This window comes from Antennarius striatus, chromosome 3, assembly GCF_040054535.1.
Source record: "Antennarius striatus isolate MH-2024 chromosome 3, ASM4005453v1, whole genome shotgun sequence".
NCBI lineage: Eukaryota > Metazoa > Chordata > Actinopteri > Lophiiformes > Antennariidae > Antennarius > Antennarius striatus.
In genome coordinates this window covers 22,951,198-22,975,713 of record NC_090778.1, presented here as the reverse complement: position 1 = coordinate 22,975,713, position 24,516 = coordinate 22,951,198, and the positions used below count along the sequence as shown (strand labels likewise).

At 41.5% G+C, this 24,516-nt stretch overlaps 2 protein-coding genes across 5 annotated transcripts; both read left to right on the top strand.

The window, feature by feature from the left end:
* The first annotated feature begins 378 nt into the window (after positions 1-378).
* On the top strand, positions 379-3,979 carry LOC137593040 (protein limb expression 1 homolog). The gene is made up of 6 exons (XM_068311615.1): positions 379-563; positions 1,033-1,238; positions 1,935-2,075; positions 2,186-2,281; positions 3,200-3,277; positions 3,395-3,979. The coding sequence occupies exons 1-6, from the start codon at positions 488-490 to the stop codon at positions 3,848-3,850; spliced, it is 1,053 nt and encodes a 350-aa protein (XP_068167716.1). The 5' UTR covers positions 379-487; the 3' UTR covers positions 3,851-3,979.
* A 1,553-nt stretch (positions 3,980-5,532) lies between these two features.
* On the top strand, positions 5,533-23,657 carry epg5 (ectopic P-granules autophagy protein 5 homolog (C. elegans)). 4 transcript variants are annotated; one of them, XM_068310575.1, is made up of 45 exons: positions 5,533-6,118; positions 6,414-7,064; positions 7,453-7,713; positions 7,805-8,003; positions 8,129-8,265; positions 8,371-8,478; positions 8,567-8,640; positions 8,759-8,867; positions 9,926-10,040; positions 10,114-10,264; positions 10,347-10,502; positions 10,588-10,745; positions 10,958-11,109; positions 11,414-11,554; positions 11,720-11,881; positions 11,963-12,085; positions 12,177-12,439; positions 12,540-12,680; positions 12,769-12,913; positions 13,216-13,413; positions 13,793-13,900; positions 13,986-14,108; positions 14,407-14,573; positions 14,651-14,887; positions 14,999-15,122; positions 15,235-15,379; positions 15,461-15,632; positions 15,779-15,941; positions 16,032-16,174; positions 16,295-16,451; positions 16,538-16,732; positions 16,829-17,042; positions 17,656-17,843; positions 17,965-18,172; positions 18,286-18,361; positions 18,623-18,726; positions 18,822-18,997; positions 19,536-19,745; positions 19,833-20,042; positions 20,804-20,948; positions 21,047-21,289; positions 21,463-21,676; positions 21,786-22,004; positions 22,111-22,225; positions 22,319-23,657. In XM_068310575.1, the coding sequence occupies exons 1-45, from the start codon at positions 6,065-6,067 to the stop codon at positions 22,505-22,507; spliced, it is 7,743 nt and encodes a 2,580-aa protein (XP_068166676.1). In that variant the 5' UTR covers positions 5,533-6,064; the 3' UTR covers positions 22,508-23,657. The 4 variants fall into 4 exon arrangements, with proteins under 4 accessions (XP_068166676.1, XP_068166678.1, XP_068166677.1 ...); XM_068310577.1 differs by having other exon boundaries at positions 6,411-7,064; positions 14,452-14,573; XM_068310576.1 differs by having other exon boundaries at positions 6,411-7,064; positions 14,410-14,573.
* The last annotated feature ends 859 nt before the right edge of the window (positions 23,658-24,516 follow it).

The following is a 24,516-nucleotide window of genomic DNA, read 5'->3' as shown; positions in this document are numbered from 1 at the left end:
ACACTAAGATGGATTGAAAAGCGAGGAATTATGCAAAATTAATTCATTAATTGACTTTAATAAAAACCTTTATATGCTGCAAAATGAAATTTTTTACCAACTTGAACTGGGTCTTGAAGTGTTCAACTCGGTTCAGGGATTAGCCAGCTGCACAGCTCAGAGGGAGGGGCTCAGCATTCCAGCTTTGCACCACTGTGTGTATGTGTGGGCGTGTGCGTGCGTGTGTGTGTGTGTGTGTGTGTGTGTGTGTGTGTGTGTGTCTAGAAAGAGTAAGAGGCCCCCTGACTTAATTGGCAGCATGGGTAACAAAGGTGGTTCACTTCAAAAGAGAGACCCCCGGTGAGACGTTCACACAGAAGAAACGTAGGAGAGTGGGAAGGGAGTTGAGGAGGTAGAGAGAGGCAGTTGCTGCTCACTCTGTAGATCATGCGTGCTGTTTTGATGGAAATAGTGGACGGCTTGTGTTTGTGGAAGTAAACGCTGGAAGATGAGTGAGGTTAAAGAGGAGGAGAGCATCATGTCATACCTGCCACAGAGTGAGACCGACACCAGCCTCAAAGACCGTGAGTAACTAAAGAAAACAGACTCCTCAGCATCACCTGACAATGATCTTTTGAAATGCATTTAGCAAACATTCAGTTGTTTTCATTCCACTTCTTGCCTCCAAAATGTCAGTCAAACTGGTCATGCTGCCTGAATCTGAGCTGCAGTGAATTGTTTAGCACTCTGGAAAAGTTGAAGTCCTTCATGGTCAGAAACCTCAAAGGTGTAAGTTATTGAGAGACACATTTCAAATCCACTTAATTAAATGCTGCCTGGGAAAGCTGCTTTCCATTTGAGTGATGTGTGCAGTCAGGTTCAATACTAGAATTGCTCAAATATTTGCCAGAATTGAAAGGAAGAGTTTCATTCAGTTGGTGAAGAAGAGTCGTGTGACATAAATTTACACTCAAACTGTTTGCTTTCTTTTGTGTTCATGTATGATTTCCATACTGTCAGTCTTCATTCTCTGCCTTTATCTCATGTGTGCAGTTAATGTAGTAGCCATGCTCCATGACTTCTGGGAGCAGCGGAAGATGAGTCCATCACACAGTTCCTCCAGTGATACTGGAGGTTGCGGAGGGGACGTGTCCATCCAGAGAGAGAGTGTGCTGCTGTATGAATCCGCTCCGTCTCCTGGTCCTCCATACATCTGTTACGTCACCCTGCCTGGAGGAAGTTGCTTTGGAAACTTTAAGGTGTGTTTATTATGATCCTACGATCACGTGTGCTGTCTAACACTGCATGCACTCTGTCATTTACACTATTAATCCTTCATATGAAGTTGGAAACATCAAAATCACGCGGTGAATACACATTTGTAAGCAATCATGTAAAAGTTACTATTGATACCTGAGTCAAGTGAAAACTGTAACACCAGTTGTTAGCACATCTTAAACTTTTAGTAAACATATGTAATAGAAAAGCTTTGATTATTTTCTTTTCAGCTAAACTAAATTATAAGTAAATCAGGCCCAGAATCAGATTTATATTCTTTCATATTTAGAGGGATATGCTTACAAGAAACACCTGAACGTCATTCGGTGGAGATAAACACACAATCACACACATTTATTCAGACATTTTTAAACTTATTTATTTTTATTATTTATTTAAACTTATGTATTTCAATACAACAGTTCCTCTCAGTGTGATCATTGTTACCCAGAGGAAGCATGTTATTGGTTATCTGTAAGATCTCTCATAATAATTTCACCGACGAGTGGAGTCCTGATCCCATGATTAGCTGCAATGTAGTGTGAAATCATAGAAATGGATCTAAGAGTGACTTTCAGATGTTAACACAGACTAAAGTTTATACCTGACTTGAGCTGGTTTCACATCTTTTCCCTCTCTTTTTTCACTTCATGTCTTTTTCAACATCAATGTTTCAGGTGTGTGACAGTCAGGCAGAGGCTCGGAGGGATGCAGCCCGTGTGGCTCTGATGAACTCACTTGTGAACGAGCTGCCATGTCGACGCATCACCCCTCATTTCATTACTCAGAGTTTGGCCCAAGCAGCCGCTGACAGCTCTGTGAGTTTAGGACAGTCCAAACACATAGGGTTACACCTCATAATGGGCTGTAATAATGACAGTGTTGAGTCTCAACCGTAATCTTGACCTCCACCATTTAATCTGTAAAGGTCTCTGTTGAAGATGCGAGTGATCCAAGCACCAGTTTAGGAACCTACAGTTTGTTGCTCCACTCCTTCATGGGACGGACTATGCTGGAGTTCCAGGTAAAACATGCAATCAAGTCGGAGTTTGTGCTGAATTATGTTTTTGTTTTAGCTGTGCTCATAAATCAAATACAGTTATTTGATGATTTTGTGAACAATTTAGTTACTTGAAACAATTCATGGTGTTTGAAATGTTTTTGTGAAGGAATCTAAGTAGTGCATTTATAGTTGGACCTAATGTATAATTTGTATCATTTCACATAATTAGAGACTATTAAACCAGAATAAGCAAAACCAAATCTTACAACTGGGTGGTAATTCCACCCACGATCGTTATCATTATGATCCTACTTCTTCCCATTTCTTCTCACTCTTGGTTTGACCCAGGCAGGGAGGGATTGTACGAAGTACCTTATATTTCTACCATTGTGTAAATAAACCTGTGCCTGCAGACAGAATGCTATTAGTAAGAGGAAACGGACTCATTATCTTTCCTGCCAAAGAATGGCTCATAGAGATTTCAAGTAATACACACACACACACACCGTGAACCATACTGTAAGCATCTGACAGTGCTTTGTGTATTTATGGATAAGAAAGTAGAATGGGGCAGATACACATTTGGAAACACAGCAAACGGTCTGGATGTTACAACATCTCAAAGTCCAGATAATGTATGTGTCATAGTTTCCATCTGTTTTTCATTAGGTCAATTTTGGTTGGCTCGCTTTGTTTAACACCAATGTTGTTAGGTTCTCCGCGTATGGCAGCTGTTCAATTATATGAATGACATACAGTTTAATATCTTTTCAAACAAATCATCTACAGTTTAGGTGTGGATTTAAGAAATAGCTATGTAATAAGTTCTCTTTGTCAGGCCTATGCACACAGAGCTGAACATTTGGGTTTGTTTTTCAAGTCATTACTCAAAGGGCAAAGAGCATCTCTGTGTCTAATACATTTTTTCACCCTCTGTAGGAGATGATGACAGTTTTTCAACTGTTGCACTGGAACGGGACACTGAAGGCTTTGAGACAAAGACAGTGTTCTCGACAGGTAGGGGCCTTGCCAATGACATATTTCATCCCTGAAGCATTGGGCAAATTTTGAAAAAACAACCCTAATTCTGCTGCTATATAATAATAATGAGTGTTTATTTTCTTCCCTCCTCAGAGTGTGATAAACTATTACTCGCAGCGAGGACTTGATGAGTACATACGCAGCAGCTTGGCTTTGGATTGGCTCGGACGGGAGCAGAGGTCACCGGGGCGTCTTGGAGAGGAGCTGCTGGTGGCACAGAGGGAGCTCGTGCTAGCGCAGCGTCGAGGCATAGAGCTACGATTCTATAAGGAAAAGACCGAGATCCTCTGCTTGGCTCTCAGTCAAGCATACATTCACCACACACCTGACACCTCACTTCTGGTGCCAAGCAACACACACGAGCAAGAACAATTTCCCTTACTCACAATGAATAGCCAGAACTCAGGAATTCAGACCACCCCACGCAGCAGTCCTTCACCAAACCTCCACAGAAACACTAAGCCAGCTGTCTGTCACTCCTATGACAAACCTATGTCCTCTATCAGCTTTTTATCTTGCCAAATTGAGACTTCAGAAGACTTGGAATAAACTGAGCGACAATACTTTACTTCCTTTGTTTATTTGTTACATCATACAGCTTGTGCTTTGATCCGTGGTCTTTGTCACGGGCGTGCATACTAACTAACTAATCAACTAAATAAATAAATAAATAACTAATGGAGGGACAAGTTCATCGAGGGTTTACTGTGTAGGTTGTAAATCAATCACATGTGACACTGAACAGTGTTAATTCATCCAGAGTGTAATTACAATTGATCCCCCGACTTGTTAGTCCAGCTTGGATGGAACAAATGGTGGGTTACTGTGGAAATGTCAAGTGTAAAGAAAGTTTGAAATTGATTAGAATCAATCTTTCTTATCAATTTCAAACTCCAGGTCTGGTTCACTGATTCTTAGTAACACCTGTGGTGGGCTGAACTTTACAATTACCATATACGCTTTGCTATGTCAAATGAACATGGCTTTAAAAATATACTGTATGTTAATTTGTGTATTAGTAACACTCTAACCTTAATGATACTCTTTTGTTAATATCGAGCTAAGATTAGGATGTGTACAGTGCATTTTAAACTTTAACCAACATTAAAGACATCATATGTTTTGAATTCATTCATAAGAAATGTTTTTGAACTGTGGCTGTAATGTAAATGTAATTTTCTTTTCATAAACACCACTCTCCTTCCTTACCATTTCTGCTTGTCTAATCACATGATCTTCATGAGTGATATACAGTATAATGAGTCACTTCAGTGATTTAGAGTTTAATCTGATATACATACCAACAATTAGTGATGCCTCACTCTATTTTGTATCTCTGTCAAGCATGTTGTGAAATGCAAACTTGCAGTATGACTTGTTGGATGTTGGATGATTTGATCCTGTGAGGATGACTGTTTGAAAACATCAGAAGGCAATCTGTTTGTATACAGCATATATGAACCAAGGAGATATTTAGGGGGTAGTTGCTAGTTTTAATTGCAGCTAAAATTACAAGAACCAGCACTTTATGAAATTAACACAGCTCTGGAGCTTGTTTCAGATTTGCACGATAATAAACAATTTTTTTAAAAATTCTTAAATGCATTTGGTACAAAAGGTTTTTTTGTAGCTCATTGCCTGTCTTTGCGTTTATATGAACCCTGCAAGTTAAGGGAAGCCAATTTTTATTATATGATCCCTTACAGGTTAACAAGGTGATTATAATAGTCATTTTCTTGCATCATGACCTTAAATTGAGATCAGAGTGAACTGTTATGGCAATGGATCACAGTATAGTTTAGATTTATATTACATTTTATTACATTTAGCATCAACACAGAGGGTCTTTATTTGTATCTCGTTAAGTTTGTTTTTATCATTGTGTATCTGTGAATTGTTGAGGTCTTACGTCTACTGTCTCTAACCAGTAGCACCTGTTGCACTTGCTTGACCATATAACATGTTCTATTATCACATTAAATATACTGAATGTCCTTTCATTACTTCCAAGTCAAAGCACTTTCTAAATATTTTTATTCAAAATTAAAATTGATAATAGAGATATAATTATACTTGCAACTATTCATATTAAATATGTTGCTGTATATCAATATGAATATTTGTAACTCCGTTGTGAAAACATCAATTGCGACTTCCATAAGTTTGGGCTCCCTGACTGTCCGTAGCGAGGTGGAGTAATCACGTGACTTGAGATTGCGATTGCTGATTTCCTGGAACATCAAAACAAATGACAGCTGACCTGCGGACTGGGCAACTGTTGTAAACCAGTGATATCGATTTAAAGATTTAGAGCACCAATTTAGAAAAGTTGAATAAATTATTTAGGGTTAAGGCACCATAATAAGCTAACAGTTACGGGTGAGTTTAGCTTAGCCTTCGGTAGACTGTCTTCTGTCATGTAGAAAGCTAAGTGGAGCTTCACCAGCATGGACTGGTTTCTTTTCCAGAAATGGATTTAAAGGACGTCTTATCAGCGCCAGACGACATGCTAGTTCTTGCCTTGCCGTCACTGCCGGGGATTTCTCTCAGCTGGCAAAACAAGAGTGTTTCGTTTCGTTTCGTCGTTTTATCTTGACAACACAGCCACGAGTTGTTTATCACAGGATATACCTCGCTTGCCTTTGCAGCTAATGGCTGCCCTCTGAGTGTGTTTTGTTTATATGCGAGGAGTGTTCGTCTTCAGATGAGCAGCATTTCCGAGGTGAATCATCGAGCAATGCCCGGTGTGCGCAAACGATAAACATGGAGGCTGTAAGACCAAAAAAGACCAAGACGAAAGTCAGCGGAAAATCTCAGGTGACTATTCCAAGTTGATCTTTCTGCTCTGTCCTTTTTGTGATTTACCAGTAAGTAGTGGCTTTGAATTAATAAAGGTTTATATATTTTCTCACATAAGAAATTTTTTCGGTTCTTGTCCACCATACTGTACAAACAACAACACTGAAAGTTTAGTTTGGCAGATATTTTTTAAAAATGTTTGGTCTTTAATCTAGGTCACACGCCTTTCGTCATATGTTTAAAAAACCAAAGCTGATTGAGTTGCTAAGTGAGAATAATGAATTCCCCCCATGTTGTTATTTTATGTAAGCAGCTATCCAGGAAGCAGAAACAGACTGAGGAAGACAAAAGAGCCACAGTTCCTTTAGCTGACTGTGATGAGGCCTCCACCTCTCCTTTTACTGACATCCCCCTCAGTCTGCCATATCAGGAGCCACAAGAAGAACAGCAAAAGGCTGCTCATTCCATTCAGACCTCAACACAACATGCAGATCTGCCTTCTGAGAAACAACAAAGTTCCTCACCAAATTCTTTACCCACAACAGGGTCATCTAAGACTTTACACTCAACTCTGACATCACGGGACACCGTTCTTCTGTCAGAATCAAAAGAGGAAGATGGTGGAGTGGTCGCGCATCAGGCTGAGCCTGAAGTCTCGGCACAAACAAAGAAATTGGGAAAGGACACACAGTCATGGGATCAACTTAGTGCTTCATGCACTAAGTTTCAGATCCAAAATGCCCCAAGTGCCCCTGCATTGTACCCTTGTTTACAAACACTGGAAGAAGGTCCCGTGGCACATCTCTGTGAGGAAGCTGTGAGCAGTAGAGAAAAAGGACCTGCAGTGTTGGCACTTCCTGAGCAGGAATCTTCCCCTCCAAGTCTGCAGCCTCTGCAGTCTGTAACTGAACTTTCTATGAATAAATTGTACCCAGAATTACCCAAGATTGCTGCAGAAATTCAGGTAATCCCACAAACAAGGGAAGTAAAGTTATTTTAAGTTATGTGTACAGTTAGTGTGGTTGAATGTTATTGTCAGTTTTGAACACAGCAGCATTGAAACCTATTAATATCTTACCCCTTAAATGTTAAAAGTCAATGCTTTATAATTTGATCAGTGTTTGATCGGTGATCAAGATTTCAAATGTGATGAAAAGGAAGAGAAGAGCTTTAAAAAGTATTGTTGATGCAGGAAAAAAACATTCTTATTTTGGGCAAAATTCCATTTCTGGTTTACCTTGCACATGTATTTGAAGTTGACTTTTTAGTTCTTTTTATTTTTTTGTGATAATGAAGGTGTTTGTGTTGGTATTGTGATGTTTTCTTTGTGTCATTTTATATTTCTTTGGCAGCCGTTCACAATGGAGCAGCTGAGTGTCTGGGAGCCAGGTGGAGGCCTGAAGGCTTGGTTAGAGGGTGTTGAAGTGTGTGCAGTACAGTTCTGTGCTTTAGCTCGCCAGGAGAACCACGAACTGACGGAACTGTTACAGAACTACTTGCGCTGTCGTAGACAGCTGACCCAGTCACACACACAGTTGCATACACAGTCATCTGACTGCAAGAGCTCACAAAACCGTCTCTGGACCTTCAGAGACGAACAGCTTACGCTTCAGGTGTGGTAGTTAAAATAAAAAGCTGAAATAGAGTGTACAGTGTTTTTTTGTAAAGACAACTAATATAATGTAATATAATATCTTCCTACAGGGTGTGTGTGCTGATCAGTCTAAAGTGTGCGGGTACCACCGCTTCCAGCAGGCAGATTTCAGTGAGAGTGTGCTTGCTGAGCTGAGGAGACAGTTTGAATCTCGCAGCGAACTGCTCCATCAGAAAGTGGTGCTACATGCATATACTGCTCTACTGTCACGCCTACAGGTGGAATCATACTTATATCATCTGTTGAAAGGTGAGACACTTAAACATATTGCTTACCTTTAAATGACCACAGTATAGCATGCCTGTTATAAACATGCCTTTCATGCATTAGTAGGTACCTTACATTACTTTTCTTTTGCTGTCTTTTGTCATCAGCTTGTTCTAGTAGCCAAACACAACCCTGTTCTCTCCAACCCTTGAAAGAGGCCATCAGCGTTCTTTTTAGCTTCACCCGTAGAGTCCTGGATGACTCACAGTTTCAAACAGACATCCATTACTGGTTGGATACATTGGTATAAATGCACAAACACTGTCCCATTTATTTTACTTTATGTTCGTTTGGATATGGTTTTGGATACTGGTTTTGTTTCCTCACATGATTCCGGATCCTATTCCAGGTGGCTGTCCTGCTGCATGTTGGAGGGTCAGGAGAACATCTGTACCTGCTGTGCCATCTTTTGTGCTGTCCTGCTGGGGTTGGCAAGTGGGCTGCACCCTACCTTCAGGTTGGAAAAAGTCACAGTCTTTTATGTGCTTTTATCATGTCAGATGAAGGACACAATAATTGGAGCTTTCTTCACATTCCTGCCTCAGATCCAAGTTCAGGGAAACTCTTGTGGTGTGCAGCAATTTATGCAAGCTTTGGCCATCCTAATGTCACCTTCCAGGTAAATACAGGAGGTGCCTCTTTTTGTCCTGCTGACTGAACTGTAGCTTTAAGTGTTTGGTTTTCAATGAGAATCATAAATCTGATCTCTAAACAGTAGTTTCTGCTTTGTTACTCAGACACCGTGCAGAGTTCTTGGCGCATCTGAAGCCATGTGAGAGCCAGAGTTCAGCAAGTTCTGGACCTGAGTCTGGCAACTGGACCCTAGTGGATGAAGGGGGAGAGGAGGTATGCAAATGGAGAAATTATGGCATTTTTAAGAAACAAACCAAACTTTCTACATTAAAGATTCAAAGCAAGCAAGTTTTCTAAGAATGGGACAAACTCAATATGTTGTGTAATATCTGTATGGGACTGGGGTTTTGAAACAATATGTATTTAATTGGCCAGCCTCAAAATGTCCATAGGTGTGAGTGTGTGCGTGCGTGTTTGTCTGCGTCTTTGTGTGGCTACTCAGCGTACTGGCGTCGCGCCCGGAATTTGCCCCGCCTCACGCCCAAGCCAGCTGGGATAGGCTCCAGCTCCCTTCGACCTGCGATATTGGACAAAGCAGTAGAAGATGAATGAATGTATGTAATTAAAAGGCAGGGAGCCAATGTATTATTTGCATAATTTCATTGAAAGTGATGACAAATTTTATTTTGAACTGTTGCTCTCATGAAAATTTAATCTGTCATTGAGGTTTGTAGATGCCAAATTTACTAATCAGATTGTTCTGGTGTTTTTTTATTTTGTCCTAATGAGTCACATTCAAGCTGTTGTTAAAAGGGTGCCAAATGAACACCTTTAATCACTTTGTTAAAGATTAATGAAGCAGCACTATGTATGTGCTGGAAATCTACGACTTTAGTCCTGTAATAATTTGTGGTTTAATGATTGTTTGGAGAAACTTCTAGCAACATTATTTTCTAAAACTAACTGAATAAGCTGTATGCAGATAACGGCCGTCTGAGATGTAGAAAGATCTAACAGCCTGTCCCACAACAGAAATAAACACAACAACAGCCGGCAAATTGTCTGCCTGTCTGCCTCTGCTCTCTGATTCATTGTCACCTGCCTGCATGAGGGAGCAGATCTGTGTTCACACAAAGACAGACAGCTGCTCAAAGCTGAGAAAATGAAGCAATTACATACATATTCACTGAAGCCAATGATGATTACATTTTAAAAACTTACATAAATGTTTAAACTGTTAACAATCTATTATATTTTTTTTAAAAACAGCATACTGTATATAAAACAACAGTATGCGGTCAGTTCATTGCTGTTTTCTTCTCTGTCTATAGGATGAGGACCCAGAGAGCAGCTGGCTGTTGCTGTGTGAAGAGGATCTCATCTCCCTCCTCAGTCAATTTCCCTTCCGGCACCTCTATTCACACATGCTGGGAATGATTGCTCCAGGTAACCAAGTTTGTCTTCTATTCCCACTGGTGCTTGTATTATTCACTATACTGACAGATCACTCTCCATCCAGGTGTATATGAACCCCAGGGCAATTCCAGTCAGAAAATGATGCGTGTTTTTGGTTTTGCCTCCTCGCTCGTTGAAATTCTTGCTTTTGGACTGCAAACTTACAACAGGGCTCGATACAGACAGCTAGTTAAACGAATAGGGCATACCATACGGTCAGTGCACCAATCTGGATACACAGAAATTATACACATAAACAGAGTATTAGATATTCTAATCCTTTCTTCTTTTTTCCAGAATGACAGTGTGTTATGTCAGCGATCACTGGGCCCAGTATGTGAGCTTATCTGGTGGTAGTAATTCCACTTCACACACACTATCTTTGGACAAACTACAGCAGGAATATGACCATCTCTTCCTCAGAGCTGTTTTACATGTACTCAGAAACAAAAGGTGTGGATTTGGCCTTTAGTTTTTATTTCAATTGGGAGTCATTTTGTTTTAGGTTTTTATCATCATATTTGCGGTTCTCTCACAGGTTGGGTATCTGGTTGTTCATGTCTGAGATGCCCTACGGGACTCTATCCAACTCGATGCTTTGGAGGATTCTTTATGTTATGCAGTGCGCTGAAACAGCTGGGCTAGAGACCCTCAGTGCTGCTACTGATACACCCTCCTGCATTCAGGCTCTCCGAGGTACCCGTGTACACTCTCAACCTGTGACTATATGCCTCTTCACCAAATAGCACAAACATAGTAATGAATAGAGGTGAACTCACATCTTCTCATTGAAATATTAGCGTATTTTCTCAAAGAGGTTTATCACATTTTAATAGATATTTGGGCCATATATTGCATTTGAGATGTGAAACCTTCTCTTATATTATCCTTCTACGTGTCTGCTGTAGACCCTAAACACCAGGAGAGGTTTGAGACCTGGCTCTGTGAGGTGAACAGCTCTGACGGCATCTCGCTCCTCACTGCATTAGCACACATGGCCACACAGACTCAGCATTCTGACTCTGCATTTATCACAACTATAACGCTGCTGATTTACCAGGTATGTAACAAAGGCACGAGTAAAATACTAGAACAGCCAAATGAAGGCATGAAGATGCAGAGTAGTTTAGATAATAAAAAAAATTTAGGACGATGTTCTATTATATTTTGAATACAAGCATGAAGATGCTCTTTATTTCATAGAGAATCTGAGGTAGCCAACATGAAAAGTCTGAAATAAGATATCATAAAGAAAATATGTTACATATAATAATATATAAAAAATTTCAAATGCATTTGCTTGATAAGAAAACATGCAGTTCCCACCTTGTTGTTTGACCTCTCTCACCTTACATTTGCTGCAGGTGTCTTATGTCAGTGTGTCAACCAGAGAAACATACTCCAAAGTTGGGAGGGAGTTGCTGGCTGCCATAGCAACAGTCCATCCCTACATTGTTTCTGTGCTCCTGGAGAAGCTGAGAGAGACCATACAGACCGTAGGGATGGTTGGTGTTGTTTTTCTATTCTGTCTTTAAATCTGCAGTTGACAAACTTTACATGTAAACAAAGGTCTGTAAGGTCCATTTACTTCAAATCAGCCAGTAAAGCTTGATTTGCCGGCTGTACCTTTGTAACTGTTCTGCTAACATTTGTGTGCATGTGTGTCTCAGGTGGCTCTGTATTTGTGTAAAGAGCTGCCTCTGAGTCTGTGGCAGCCACAGCCAGAGGAGATATGTGTGATTGGAAACTGGTTGCTTCAGCATCCTCTGTCTGCTGTGGAGAACCGACTGGCTTGTGTCATCCTGGAGGGTCTGAACTGGGGATACACTCAGGTACTTAATGAAAATGAAAATGATGCATTCACATACTGTATCTTGAGTAGAAATGTGAGTTTTCCACCTTTCTTCTTGCAGGATGGCTCTTTGGCTTTGTCTTCATCTCTCCACAGTGAAGTAGCTCTGCTGGTTGCTGAGGCCTATCAGAAGTACCTCACTGACAAACCGTATACTGGCCTCATATCAGAGGGAATCAAACAGGTGGCACATTCGTTTTGCTCACTGATCTCTAATGTGAGCTGACAAAACTTCATTGTTGTGTCTTACTTTTCTTTTGTTTCATCCCCCTCAGGTGTCTTATCTTGCCAGTGTCCTTCGTTTGGGTGGATCTCCTGAAGCATCCTTTAGCCAATGGGCATGGCAACTATTGCTGAGGCTGAAACTGCACAGCAATGCCCAGAACCCTAAAGGGGCCTGGTCGGTATCTGCTCTGACATCTAACCCCCCTCCAGAGCTCCAGAGCTCTCCCAGCATGCACTCTGTCATCAGGGCAGTAAAGGCAGGTATACCTATTGGATGTTACCTGTCCATTGCCATGACAACAGTGGGACATAGGTTTGCAGCAATTCCTTCCATTTCTAATGCATATAGTTGATTTGTAAATAGAATTTAAGTAAAGTTAATGCATGGAGTTTCTTTTTGTGTGTTCTTCAAGTCTGGAACACTTTTGTACCAATGGAGTTGGGCTGTTGAAGAACCTTATTCAGTCTTACCACCTGAGAGCTGCTGTGCATCTTTTGGACAAAATCCTTCCCCCAACCTACCCTCTCAGCTTCTACCTTCTCAACAACTCTCAGTAAAAAAATCTTTTCAAACACAACGTATTAAAGAATTATTTTCTAGCTGGTACTCCTTTCTTATTGTCGTTTTTTTGTTTATAACAGGTTTGTAAGTTGTATCCAGCTGTTTTTGCAGTACGACAGCATGTGTCCTCAAGGTGTGACACAGCAGGTCACTCACCGGGTGGCACCACTCCTCACTGGAACCACTTATGGAGACAATATTCGACTGTTGAACAGTGTGATTCAGGTTGATAAAATTGAGTTTTATAATAAAGATGTATTTTATGTCTTAAGATAACACTGAAAATTGTTGACTTCCAGAAGTCACACAATGGTCAGGATTCTTCTAAAAATCACTTGAATGACAAAGATATTGATTTTTAACTTTAGGCAAAAGGCTGGTCCTTTTTTGTCAAATAAACGGCCAAACACTTTTTTTGTAATTGCTGATTGGCCTCTTATTTCCTTATGATTTGTGAGAAGAAATAAAGAAAAGAGAAACATTTTCAATCTTGTTTAATACATGTGATTTTTATTTTAATCTTCCAGAGTCATGTGGTGGAAAGTTCTCAGCCCGGGCGTGTCGGTGCTGCGGTGGTTCTGGAGTTTTGGGTGGGGATCCTGATTCAGCAGAACCTGTGGTACCGGAACAAAACTGTCCTGTTCCTCATGGATCAGATTTGCTGCGCTGCGTTCACACACCATCAGGAGGAATGTGTGCAGAAACTTCTGTACCAAGAACATAAGGTGTTTACACAGTCTGGTTGTACATTTATATTACTGTATTTTATTATTTAACAACTCATAAAGGTCTTGCAGGTACAAATGCTGAATTTGTCGTTGCAAATTGCCTTCAGTATCATTACAATGACAAATATCACATTAACAGTTAATGAATTGCACATTACAGTAAACCAAGAGCTTGGGGCAGCAGGAGGTTTTTTTCTACTTTATTCACACTGTGAATGAACAAGAAAATGTAGACTAATCTGCTACATTAGTAATTCTATTTTGAAAGTGTAAATAGATCAACTACAACCTATGAAATATTTTCATCTGGAGAATTTTACTCCACTGAACAAGCACAGTGTTTATGTAAATTTTTCTCAACTCATACTTCATACAGAATGCCTTAGGTTACCATGGAGATCGGGGTTTTCTCTCTACTCTTGTTGGTTGGATTGCTGGAAATAATACACCCTCATTCATAGAGGGCCAATCCTTGAGTGTTGAGGTGAGAGCCTTCAGGTATTACCAGTATGTGTGGGAACCGTTGCTCATGTTAACATTGCTGACAGATGCCATCTGTGCACTTGTAGGTTTGGTTTGCCTGGGTGGTGCTGAATATGGAGGGCGTGTTTGAAGATGATTCACAGTTGAGACGCTGCGTTGAAAATGAGCTCCTGTCAGACCCCAACGTTTCCCCAGAGCAAGCATTAAAGGTCAGCAAAGACTCCAAAGTTGTTTGTTTGCAGATCATTATTTATAGCAACCAGTCTGTATCACCTGATGCTCTTACTAACATTTCACAACAAGAAATATGGCAAGAAATATTTTGCCTAATGTGAAATAATTTTGCACTGCATGGCATTTAACGCAACATAAACACCCTGTAGTTACAGATGCTATATTATACATATTGACGTGGAGCTGTGGCATGGAAATGTGAAGTAGTTTGATTTACAGTTACAAGTGCTGTATATAGAAGGTGTTAACAGTATGTGTATGTGTATGTGCCAGAAGGCGCAGCAGAAGCTGAAATTGCCGGTACCACCATCTCTGCAGCGACTGCAGGTGTACCGCTGGGCGTGTCAGGCTGTGGCCACGCCCCCTGACCACCCCCTCCTTCCCCTGATCTGGCAGAAGTTCCTTCAACTGTACCTCAGACAGCCAGGACCTGAGTACGGGTACGATGCACAGTCATTGCTGTCCCTTTTCAATGAATTGAAGAAATATTTTAATGATATTTTGTGTTTTTCGCCAGGCTGGTTGCAGGTGGATGCATCGGCAGAAGGTTCTTCCAGGCGTCATCTCAGGCTGCTTTGCTCAGAGACCTGCGACAAAGAATACAGGAAGTGTCTGACTTCCACCATGCTGCCAGCCAGGCCCTCAGGGTGCCTCCACCTCACACGCCTTCATCAGACAGCCAGGGAGACGAAAGCCCCGACAAACCCCACACACCTTACCTTACGTCTCCTGAGCTGCACTCAGAGCTGGTCAGGTAGGTCACTGATGCTACGCTCACACACACACTTCTCTCTGTTGTTTGTCAGGTAGCAGTAGCCTTTGACCATTAACAGCTCTCACATCTCAGCTGCTTGGTTGATTTTAGATTGTTTGGTGTGTTTGCTATGTGGCTGGATGACGAGACTCTGCAGAAGCAGGAAGTATATCTTCCTTCACTTCCTCCAGCATATGAACCATATAAGCTGGCACAAGTCATGCAACGACAGCAGGTGAGTTTTTCTGTGAATGAAAGTCATGTAGTGCTGTGTTTTCAATCTCATTCTTACAGTATTGTTTTTATTACCATGTAGCACATATATTTCAATTTGTATTTTCCTGTAGGAACTGTGGCTGGAGTATCTGGATCAGGAGCGCCTGCAGTACGATGAGAGAGAGGTTCTGTCTCTGTGGGAAAAAGTGCAGAGTGAACCAATGTTCTTGCAGACCCAAACTTTTGGCTTGACTGACTGCACAAACCTCAGCAGTGGTACAGAATTAAATATGATACTTAGACATTTTCCTGGTTTTTCAGCAATTTAAAATCGTGTTTCTGTGGCTTGTTGTAAAGCAAAGGAACGTATACTATCCAACCTGCAAAAGCATCCAGTTCCCCGTCCAGCACCAGCGCGTCAGAAACAGAGGGCTCCGGTGGCTGACGTACCTACCAGCTGCCTCACTGACTCTAAAGCTGCTGGTGAACTGATACAGCAGGACCTCAGCATTCTGCAGGAGCAGGCCAGGTAAAGATTTCATCATTTCCAAATGAACAGCAGAAGGCATTGCATATGTGCACTCACAGGAGGGCATCACGTGTATGCAGTCACACAAATAACACATGTTAAAAGCTGTACTTTAATTACCTGTCACTTGTTTATCTTGGTGTCAGGATTGCAGTGGCACGTGAAGCCCAGCAGGTGGCGATGGAGCAGGAGCTCCTGGAGAGCCTTCCTGTACTGTATAAGAACCAACCAGAACAAGTCACCATGACCCTCGAGTGTAAAGGAAAGGGAGGACAGCCATGCCAGGGCCCGGCGAACATAGCCGTAACAGTACGACATGCAAAGCCACTTAGTAGACACTTTTTTTTGCATTTCTTTATTTTTTTTTATGTTGAATGTGTGATCTCTGTAACCATGTAGTGTGAGCGTGTCCAGAGACAGGAGGCAGTGCAGACTCGGATAACATCGCTCCACAGGGACATCAAGAAGCTTCAAACAGATTCCGTGGCTCCTCCACCTCAAGGCTTGGCCCAGGCTGCTGTCCACACTGAGAATTTTATCACGTCAGTATTTACAGACTGAAAGAAGAAAACATAGCCTAAATCACAATAATTAGCCAATTTTAGAGGAAGAAAACTGATTTAAGGTCTTTACTAACATGTGGACTGTGTCTACTTGCACAGAGCTCTGGTGAATATGTATAAAGCACAGAAATCACCAACAGTGCAGCATGTTGGTGTGTCTGCCTTCTACCAGGTGGTCGCTTACGTGTGTGAGGACACACTGCGACATCCCCCGACACGCCAGTATCTCTCCTCTTGTGTGGAGATTCTGGGACAGGTACAAACACACACACACCTTGTCTGAAATAAAAAGTATCGCTCATGAAGACAATAACACATGAACATTTTTTTGTGTGTGTTTAGGTATTTATCCAGGGAAATGCAGAGGAGTGTGGCCGTGTCCTGAAGACCATCCTGGAGCACAGACGTCTTTGCCCTCTCATTTCCCCTTTCTTCACTCCTAATGCAGCACCCAATCAGCTCGTCTTTCTCTACCAAGATGTGGTGACATCCTTACACCTCGACAGTGCTGACGTCATTTTCATGCTGCTCACAAAAGTTAGTTGAGACGCAAATGGAAAGAATATGATACACACCTATGGCAGCTTAGTCACAGCAGCCACCTCTCTTTTTCTCCCTCTCTTCCCCCTGCAGTTTGATTTATGTCAGTGGCTGAATGAAGCCCAGCCTGTGTTTTCAGAAAGAACCCGTTTCCTGGAATTGGTCCACGGAGGTCTCTGCGTCTGTGGCCAAGACCCTGAACCTGAATTTCTCACACCTTTTCACCTCTTCACCAAGCACTGGACCTGGCTGTTGTGCTACCATTTCCCTGACCACTACAGCGACTGCCTCCGGTTGCTCACGACCAGTAAGTGTTTGTGTGTCTGTGTACAAAAATGTTATTTTTACAACGTGACACATACACACAACACTGACAGTTGCGAAAGCAATTTCACAATGAGTGTGTAGTTCACTGACAGTTTTCAATAAAAAAGCTCAAATAAGAACAGAATAAAACAGAAAAGTCACAAATCCGAAGGAGTTACCTCTGCCTCTGTGTTTCAACTAAATTCTATTGAAATAATTATTAAATACCTACCCTTTTTTTTTCTGTAATGCATGTCAGACCAAAGAATTCTTTAAAGATTTCTCCTATGATTCATAAAAACACATTCAAGCTTCTGAAAGAATGCCTCCCACTCGTCCTCCCACCAGCGGAAGAGCAAATTAAATAATTAACAGGAGTAAAGTTGGCTGAATTATTTCATCAATGCACTGAATCAGATTGTGAGATTGTACTGTGTGGCTTTAGTGCTGACACAAACATGATACTGTTTGATTTTGGTTTGTTGATGTTTGACCCAAATGAGTTGCAGAAATCTGCAACAGTTCTAAAACAAGTAATGCTCTCTTGTTAAAAATCCTGGATTTTGGTGTTTAATTTTCCACAACTATAAAGAAAAATGTCTGAATTTCATCAGGCTCTTCAAGCCAGTTGCTGAGTCCAGAGTGCTGGAAGGTGACTCTGCGAGTGTTGGGCTGTTTGCCTCCACCCCGCCATACCAAGAGCAAAGCCGAACAAGCACAGAGCACCACTGATGTTTCTGGACATGCAGTCCGACCCTCAGTGTCTCCTTACAGATCCTCCATCAGCCTCTCTCCTCAGCAGGTAAATGAATTTGTTAATATATTCAAACATTATTCTCTGAAACTGCCCCATTAAAGCGTAGGATGCTCGAACATTCATTCTCTATCCAACCCCGCTGTGGGATTTTATTGGTGACCAACAGGCAGAGGAGACGATTGATTGGCTGAGTGATTACTTCCTGCGGAGTCGTCTCAGTAAGCCGGACCTCCGCAGCTTCGGTCTGTACTCGTCCTGGACTCCTTACATCAGCGAGGTTGTTTTGCTCTGGGACCATTTGATTGGCTGTCTGATCAGCATGCACCACAGCAGCTGTGCCAGAGAGTCAGTGGGCAGCAGCAAGATTATGAAGGGTAGCTATCATAAAATCGAGATTCATAATACACAGTATCATTAATATGGTTCAGCTTATTTATTAAAATGTTTCAGTATTTGTTTCTATTAAAACAAAATAAATCTCTCACAGCTCTGCACGACCTGCACAGTAAGATTGTCAAGTTTTTTAAGCCTTGGATTTTTCCTGTGGATACTGATGATGGCGGGTAAGCATGACGTTGCCTCAGCTCTTAAAAAACTCTGTGGATCAAAACTGTTCCTGTTTGTTGTTTTTTTTAACGCTGTAGTTTTTTTGTTCTTTTTGAAAAATACATATGGTTTCATACTTGTCACTAAAACTAAATACTGAATGTTGATAATTGAGAATCTTGTAAGTCAACCATGTCAGAATCAAGCCTCTTATGTGGGCAGTGGTTTGTACTGTTATTCTCTCGATGCTGAACTTAATGTTAGTGTCTGTTTTTTAGTAACCTGAAGTGTTACCCCTGGCTGGAGACAGATGCGAGTGCAGCAGGGTGTCTTTTTGGCCTATACACTAAACTCACTGACACACTGCATTACAAATTTAGAGGTGAGTTCTGACTAATCCTCTCCATTAAGTGCTGACATTCTTTAGTGTCCGTGCCACGGAAGGTATTTCCAAACTTTTGTATGTTTACATTGTAGATCGCCTGCTGCCTGGTCAGAGAGGTGCACTGTGGCTGTGCATGATGCAGTATTGTGCGAGCTGCACTTCTCCACGAACGCCTGAGTATCTTCTCTACCTGTACCACACACACCTCCGCAGCCTGCCCTGGAGACAACTGCACCCTGACACCCTGCTAATGGAGCAGCTCTTTAATGTGAGACGTTCTTTCACTCAACTGCTAACCCCCGAACTTCAACACTGCTCCCCAGTCTAGACATGTATTACACAGGGGAGCTTGTTAATTTGAGACTGGGTCCTTGGATCCAGACTCCTTTTATTAGCCTTAATCATAGTCTTAACTCTCTCTTCCTTGATATAGCTGTCTGTCTCATGTGAATCATTTGAGACTAGTATGCAGTAGTGTCCCAGGCATTTAATCAAATCCTAAAGAATTGTGGTTTGCTTATCTATGAAAGATAATAAATACCAAAAAAGGAAGTAAAAATAAGCAGGACGATTTAAAGTAAAGCTATTATTTTCAATATGCAAACAGAAAAAACATTACAGAAAGTTACTGAAATATAGGATTTTTTCCGTAGCGATTTAGTCATAAATGTACTTTTGGCATTAAATAAAATAACACGTTACCCCAATAAATAAATAATCAAAGTGCAGTCAGTTGGGGGTCTATATAATTGATTTGTTTGCTCCTCTGTGTTTTGAGTGTGTTTCCCTCCTTCTGGTGCCTGCAGGTGGAGAGAGGAAGTCCCAAGAGTTGCTTCCTCTTCCTAGGAGAGGTGTTATGTGAAGTTAACTGGCTCAGTGTCCTGAGTGACCAGTTGCAAAAGCGCCCCGCAGCTACAACATATCCAGACATTCAAAAGGAGTCACATACCATGTTAGTCTATCTACTATACATGCTTGTTTTTCTGGCAAAGGAGGAACAAATCCTGAGTCAACAGGTATGTCCAGAATGTGTTATCACACATCAGGGTAAAACATATTCAATTCTTCATTTGTTCTTCCTTTTTACCCTCTATTAACATCAGGATTCTCCTCTGCTGAGTCTCTTGGTCCAGTCCACCTCTCTCCCCTGGCATCAACTGGACCTCTCCTCATACCAGGGCATTCTGGGATATGTCAGCACCCATTACCCGCCCTCCTTGCTGCTTACTGTTGATTCTGCACCTCAGCTGCTCTTGAAATTACTGCGCAGTGCTGCTGGGCTCCAGCCCCGCCCCAGTGAAGTTCCACACGGGGTGAGACAACACAGGCCTTTTTGTTTTACAAGTCAAATCAGATTTATGGAGGTCTATCTGTGTTTAGAGCTACGGTACATTAAAGTTTAATATCCTTTTAGTATTCTGTGTACATTGAGTGGCAACTCAGTCAAGTTTTGGGCTTAGTTTATCACAGAACACATCCACGATTAATGATTTAGTATAAATACTGTATATCACATATTTAATTAACTGGGTTCTACAATAATTTATAACTTTGCACATGAAGTCATGTAAAATTCTTCAGTTTATAATTTAATGTAAAATTCTTTAACTTATGATCCATCATGAACAGTTCATGGTGTGGCTGGACATAACATCATTAAGCAATTTATGATGAAATGATGCCCTAATGTTGGAAAATAACGACATCAATTCATTATCCTCACAAATCTACATGTGCACTGCTCTGGGTGGGAGGGTGCATGCACATCTCCAAAACTAAGAGGATTGGAATGACATAAATTGCATATAACTCAGTATTAAGTCATGAATAGTTTAAAGCCTAAATATTAATTGAGAAAATGCAAAAAATGCCTAAAAATTTAACTTAAAAATTTAGGTGTTTCTGGAAGTATAGGCTCATAATACCAACAAAAAAATACTACAATCTGGGTACTGTAGTATATCTTTTATAGTGTATCATACAAAAAAACAGAGATATATATTTAATCATATATTTCTATATGGCATTAACTCACTAATGAAAATGGATCATCCTATAATCACCCGTGTGTCAGGAGGAGACGCTGAAGGCCTCGGCGTTCGTGAGCTGGTGTGTTCAGTCTCTGGTGACTCTGGAGCAGGGAGGCAGCATCAGCCTCAGCAGCCTGGAGGCTCAGCTCGAGACGCTTCTGGAGGGCGTTGTCACATTCAACCCACCAGGTGAGTCATCTCACATCTTCATCAACATTATAAACCCATCAGTAGCAAGATCTTTAAGTACCTTGGCTGTACTGCTGTCTCCCTTTCTTACTCTGCAGAGACGGGTTTGGAGCAGAGGCACATGGCATTCTGCAGCCTGTTCAGCGATGCTCTGGCTTTGCTTAATGGAGTGGGCGTCTCAACAGGCGAAGCGCTTGTCGCTCATGTCATTACCTGGTTGGACAGGAAGGGGAGGGGCTTTCCCATCCTGCCTCTACTCACAGCTTGTTCCCGCTGTCTTGCATCAGTACGGCACATGACTCGCATCATGGAAGCATGTGTCACAGCGTACTTCAACCATGGTAACCAAAACTCCTGCTTTGTGACTTCTCGGTACTTTTGTGGAAACATTTCTGATATTGAGTTTTAAGTTACGCTCTTGATAAATGAATGTGAATTGAAATTGGACTGGTGCACAAAGGTGTACAGCCACAGGGTGGTATTTCCGTTGTTAAACTTTCTGTTTGTCTTTCAGCTGAGGAGGAGTCTGTTGGTTGGGGTCCTGTGTTGGCATCTCTGCAGGTGCCTGAGCTCACAGTGGATGACTTCCTTTCTGAGAGTCAATCTGGAGGCAGCTTCCTGACTCTCTACGCCTTCATCCTGCAGCGCCTCAACACTGAATACACCGCAGCCAATGAGAGGAGGACTCTGGCTATTATTAATACGTGGACAAATCAGGTTTTCCCCAGGTTTGACCACTCATTCTCTCATTTGTTTACCTCTCATGCCTTTTAAAGTCAAACTTGTCACCCTGTGGGCTTTGACAGCATTTTTAGATCCATTTTATGTTTTGTATAGTGGACCAGGTGATGAAGCCAAGTTGTTTCTTTGGTGGCACAAAGCGCTGAACCTTTCAGCAGAGCAGATGCAGCCACAGTCAGGCCAAACCGAAGTGTCCGGAGTCGTCATGGGTCTGCTGAGGTTGCAAACCAGGCTGCTTCAGCTGGGAGAAGAACGACTGAACTCTGGGCTGTTGGGAGCTATAGGCCTGGGCAGGAGGTCTCCTCTGTCTAACAGGTGTGCTAACATCTCTGTGCAATATTGTGTAAGCAAAATAGAGTTGGTTAGTTAAATCATCATCATTAGTAAACCACCAATCAATGCACACCTGCTTCACACCCAGGTTCAGGGTCGTGGTACGCAGTCTGGCTGCATTCCTTGCAGTCCAGGTGCCATCAGAGACGGAGCTTCGTCTTCAGCCGAGCACTGACCTTCAGCTCTCTGCGAAAGCACAACAAGTAAGCAGAAAAGAACTGCAGCTGTAATCATTACCTAATCTGTTCTCTTCCCCTAAAAATATCTTGTATTTCCTGTCTTTTACATGGATGCAGATCTTGGGGACGCTGGAGGCCATGCCAAGTAATAAGCATTACGCTGACTTAGAGGATTGTGTGAATAAAGCTGTCCAGTTTATCCGCTACCCCGGACACTGTCTCCGAGATGGACCTCGACTGCTGGCCCTTCTCTCCAATCTCCTATACCATGACGTCAGATACCTGCATATTATCCGCCAATCATGACTTATCCTGACACTCATGCTGGAGAATTAGAAAACACAGTGACAGGAAACACCTGTTCTAAGGATAAAAATGCATCTGGAGCACAATATAGTGAAACAGTCATCACAGATCTGTCAGTAAGAGCTGCATATCGTACCTACAAGAGGTTTGTGTGACAGAAACTGTTCATCGGAGCTCACTGCACATGTGTGAAAAGTCCTTTTTTGGCTGGTAACCATGAAGGACCATGGAGACAATAAGAAGAACAAGAAATAATCAACTATCAACCCCAGTCTTTACTTGCACTTCCTTCTCTCATGTCTATGCCTTATTGCTTTTAATGTAATTGTCAGCCAGCGTTGGACAAATTTGTTCTATTAATAATTTAAGTGGAAATTGCACATATTTATTGAAACAGAAATCATGAATCAGTATTTAACACTGGCAGTGGGTTGTGTCACATGTCTGAAATCCACAGAAGATTTGGAGGAAGTTAATGGACCTATCTGACAGGCCCATTATTACTCTCAGAAAGACCTCCTTAAAGTGGGGTTGGGGGCGCGGTAGGAAAGTTGTTTTGCAGTGGGATTAATGCCTGAAGGTTATCTTTTAATGGTAAAATCTGAAATCTGAATCCTTTCTTCTGTGCACAAACAGATCACAGCTGTTTGCCTTTATGAAGTGATCACATTTCATAACTGAACATTTGCCAGTATTTCTTTTATGTCCGGCCAGAAGTGCTTTCCTTGTTTTTGCCAAAGACAAGTTATCTTTATTTGCTGAGCTTCTTAAAGCTTCTTGACCATGTTCTCTTGTTGTTCCTTCTTTTGTTCATCGTTCTTTCCGTTGGTTCATAAACTAAAGCTGGAAATAGACGCCCACTAGAAGGTCCACAGAGTACTTCTTACAATGTACCACACTAAAATAACTTCCTTATAAAGTAGTGTCTGAGCAGTAACTTACTGACAATGTTTGTATTACTAAACCAACAGGTATGTCGTGTTGGAGCTTGTATATACAGATTGAATATTAGGTTTATTGGCAGAATATGCTATTAATCAGTTGTTTGCAAGAACAGCTTTATCTCGGGTTTTATTTGCTACTTTTATCAACCTTCTGAACACTATACCTCACAAGAGCACATTTTCAAATAAATGTTGTTGAAACACTCTGCCAAGCTTCATACACTCACTTTAGCAGCTTTACATTTGACTTAAAGGCTCAGAAGGTGCAGAAGATGTACACCACCGTAAACCCAAATGAAACAGGCTCTAATGCACCCAAAACCGTCTAGATAAGCCAAAGATATTTTTGGATACTGTTCCACCATTAGTTCTGAAGGGGGAAAATAGCCAGTATCCAATATATCACCTCATGCAGAAAGAAACTGGAACCACAGTGAGTAAGGCTGTGACTCAGTGGATAAAATTGATTCCATCAAGTATCAGGACAGCCTAAAAGAAACTGATCATCTGTGAGGAAGATGAAGCTTTAGTGTCTGATCCCAAACACAACTCAAAGCCAGTCGTGCCTTCAGAAGTCCTGGGTGGTTCTAGAGTAGATTCACCGTCACCAGGTTTGATCTTGGTGGAATGCCTCAGGTGGGTTGTGAAGAGGCAGCAGGTAAACCCTGGACTATGTCCAAGAGGAATGTGTAATGGTTCTTTTGGGGAATGCTGCCAACTCTGTGCCATTTACAGCATTTTGTAAAAAAAAAAATATTTGAAAAAGCTAAATATCCGTATTGAGCCAAGTGTTCTTGGTTGATTTAGTTATGCAAACAGCTGATAAACATATTTTACCAATAAACTAATCGTACAATAAATGATTTCTCAGGGATTTGAGGACAAAGGCTGAGAGTAATTCAGATCATTAGACTTCCAGACTTCACTGAGCATCACAGTTCACTAACATGTTCATTTCACCACGTCTCCCTCTATGCTCTGGTCATTGTGCACCCTGAAGATATTGCTTGTGTTATGCGTTGACTATAAATGTCAAACGCTTCTCCGTGAGTCAGTAATCAAGAA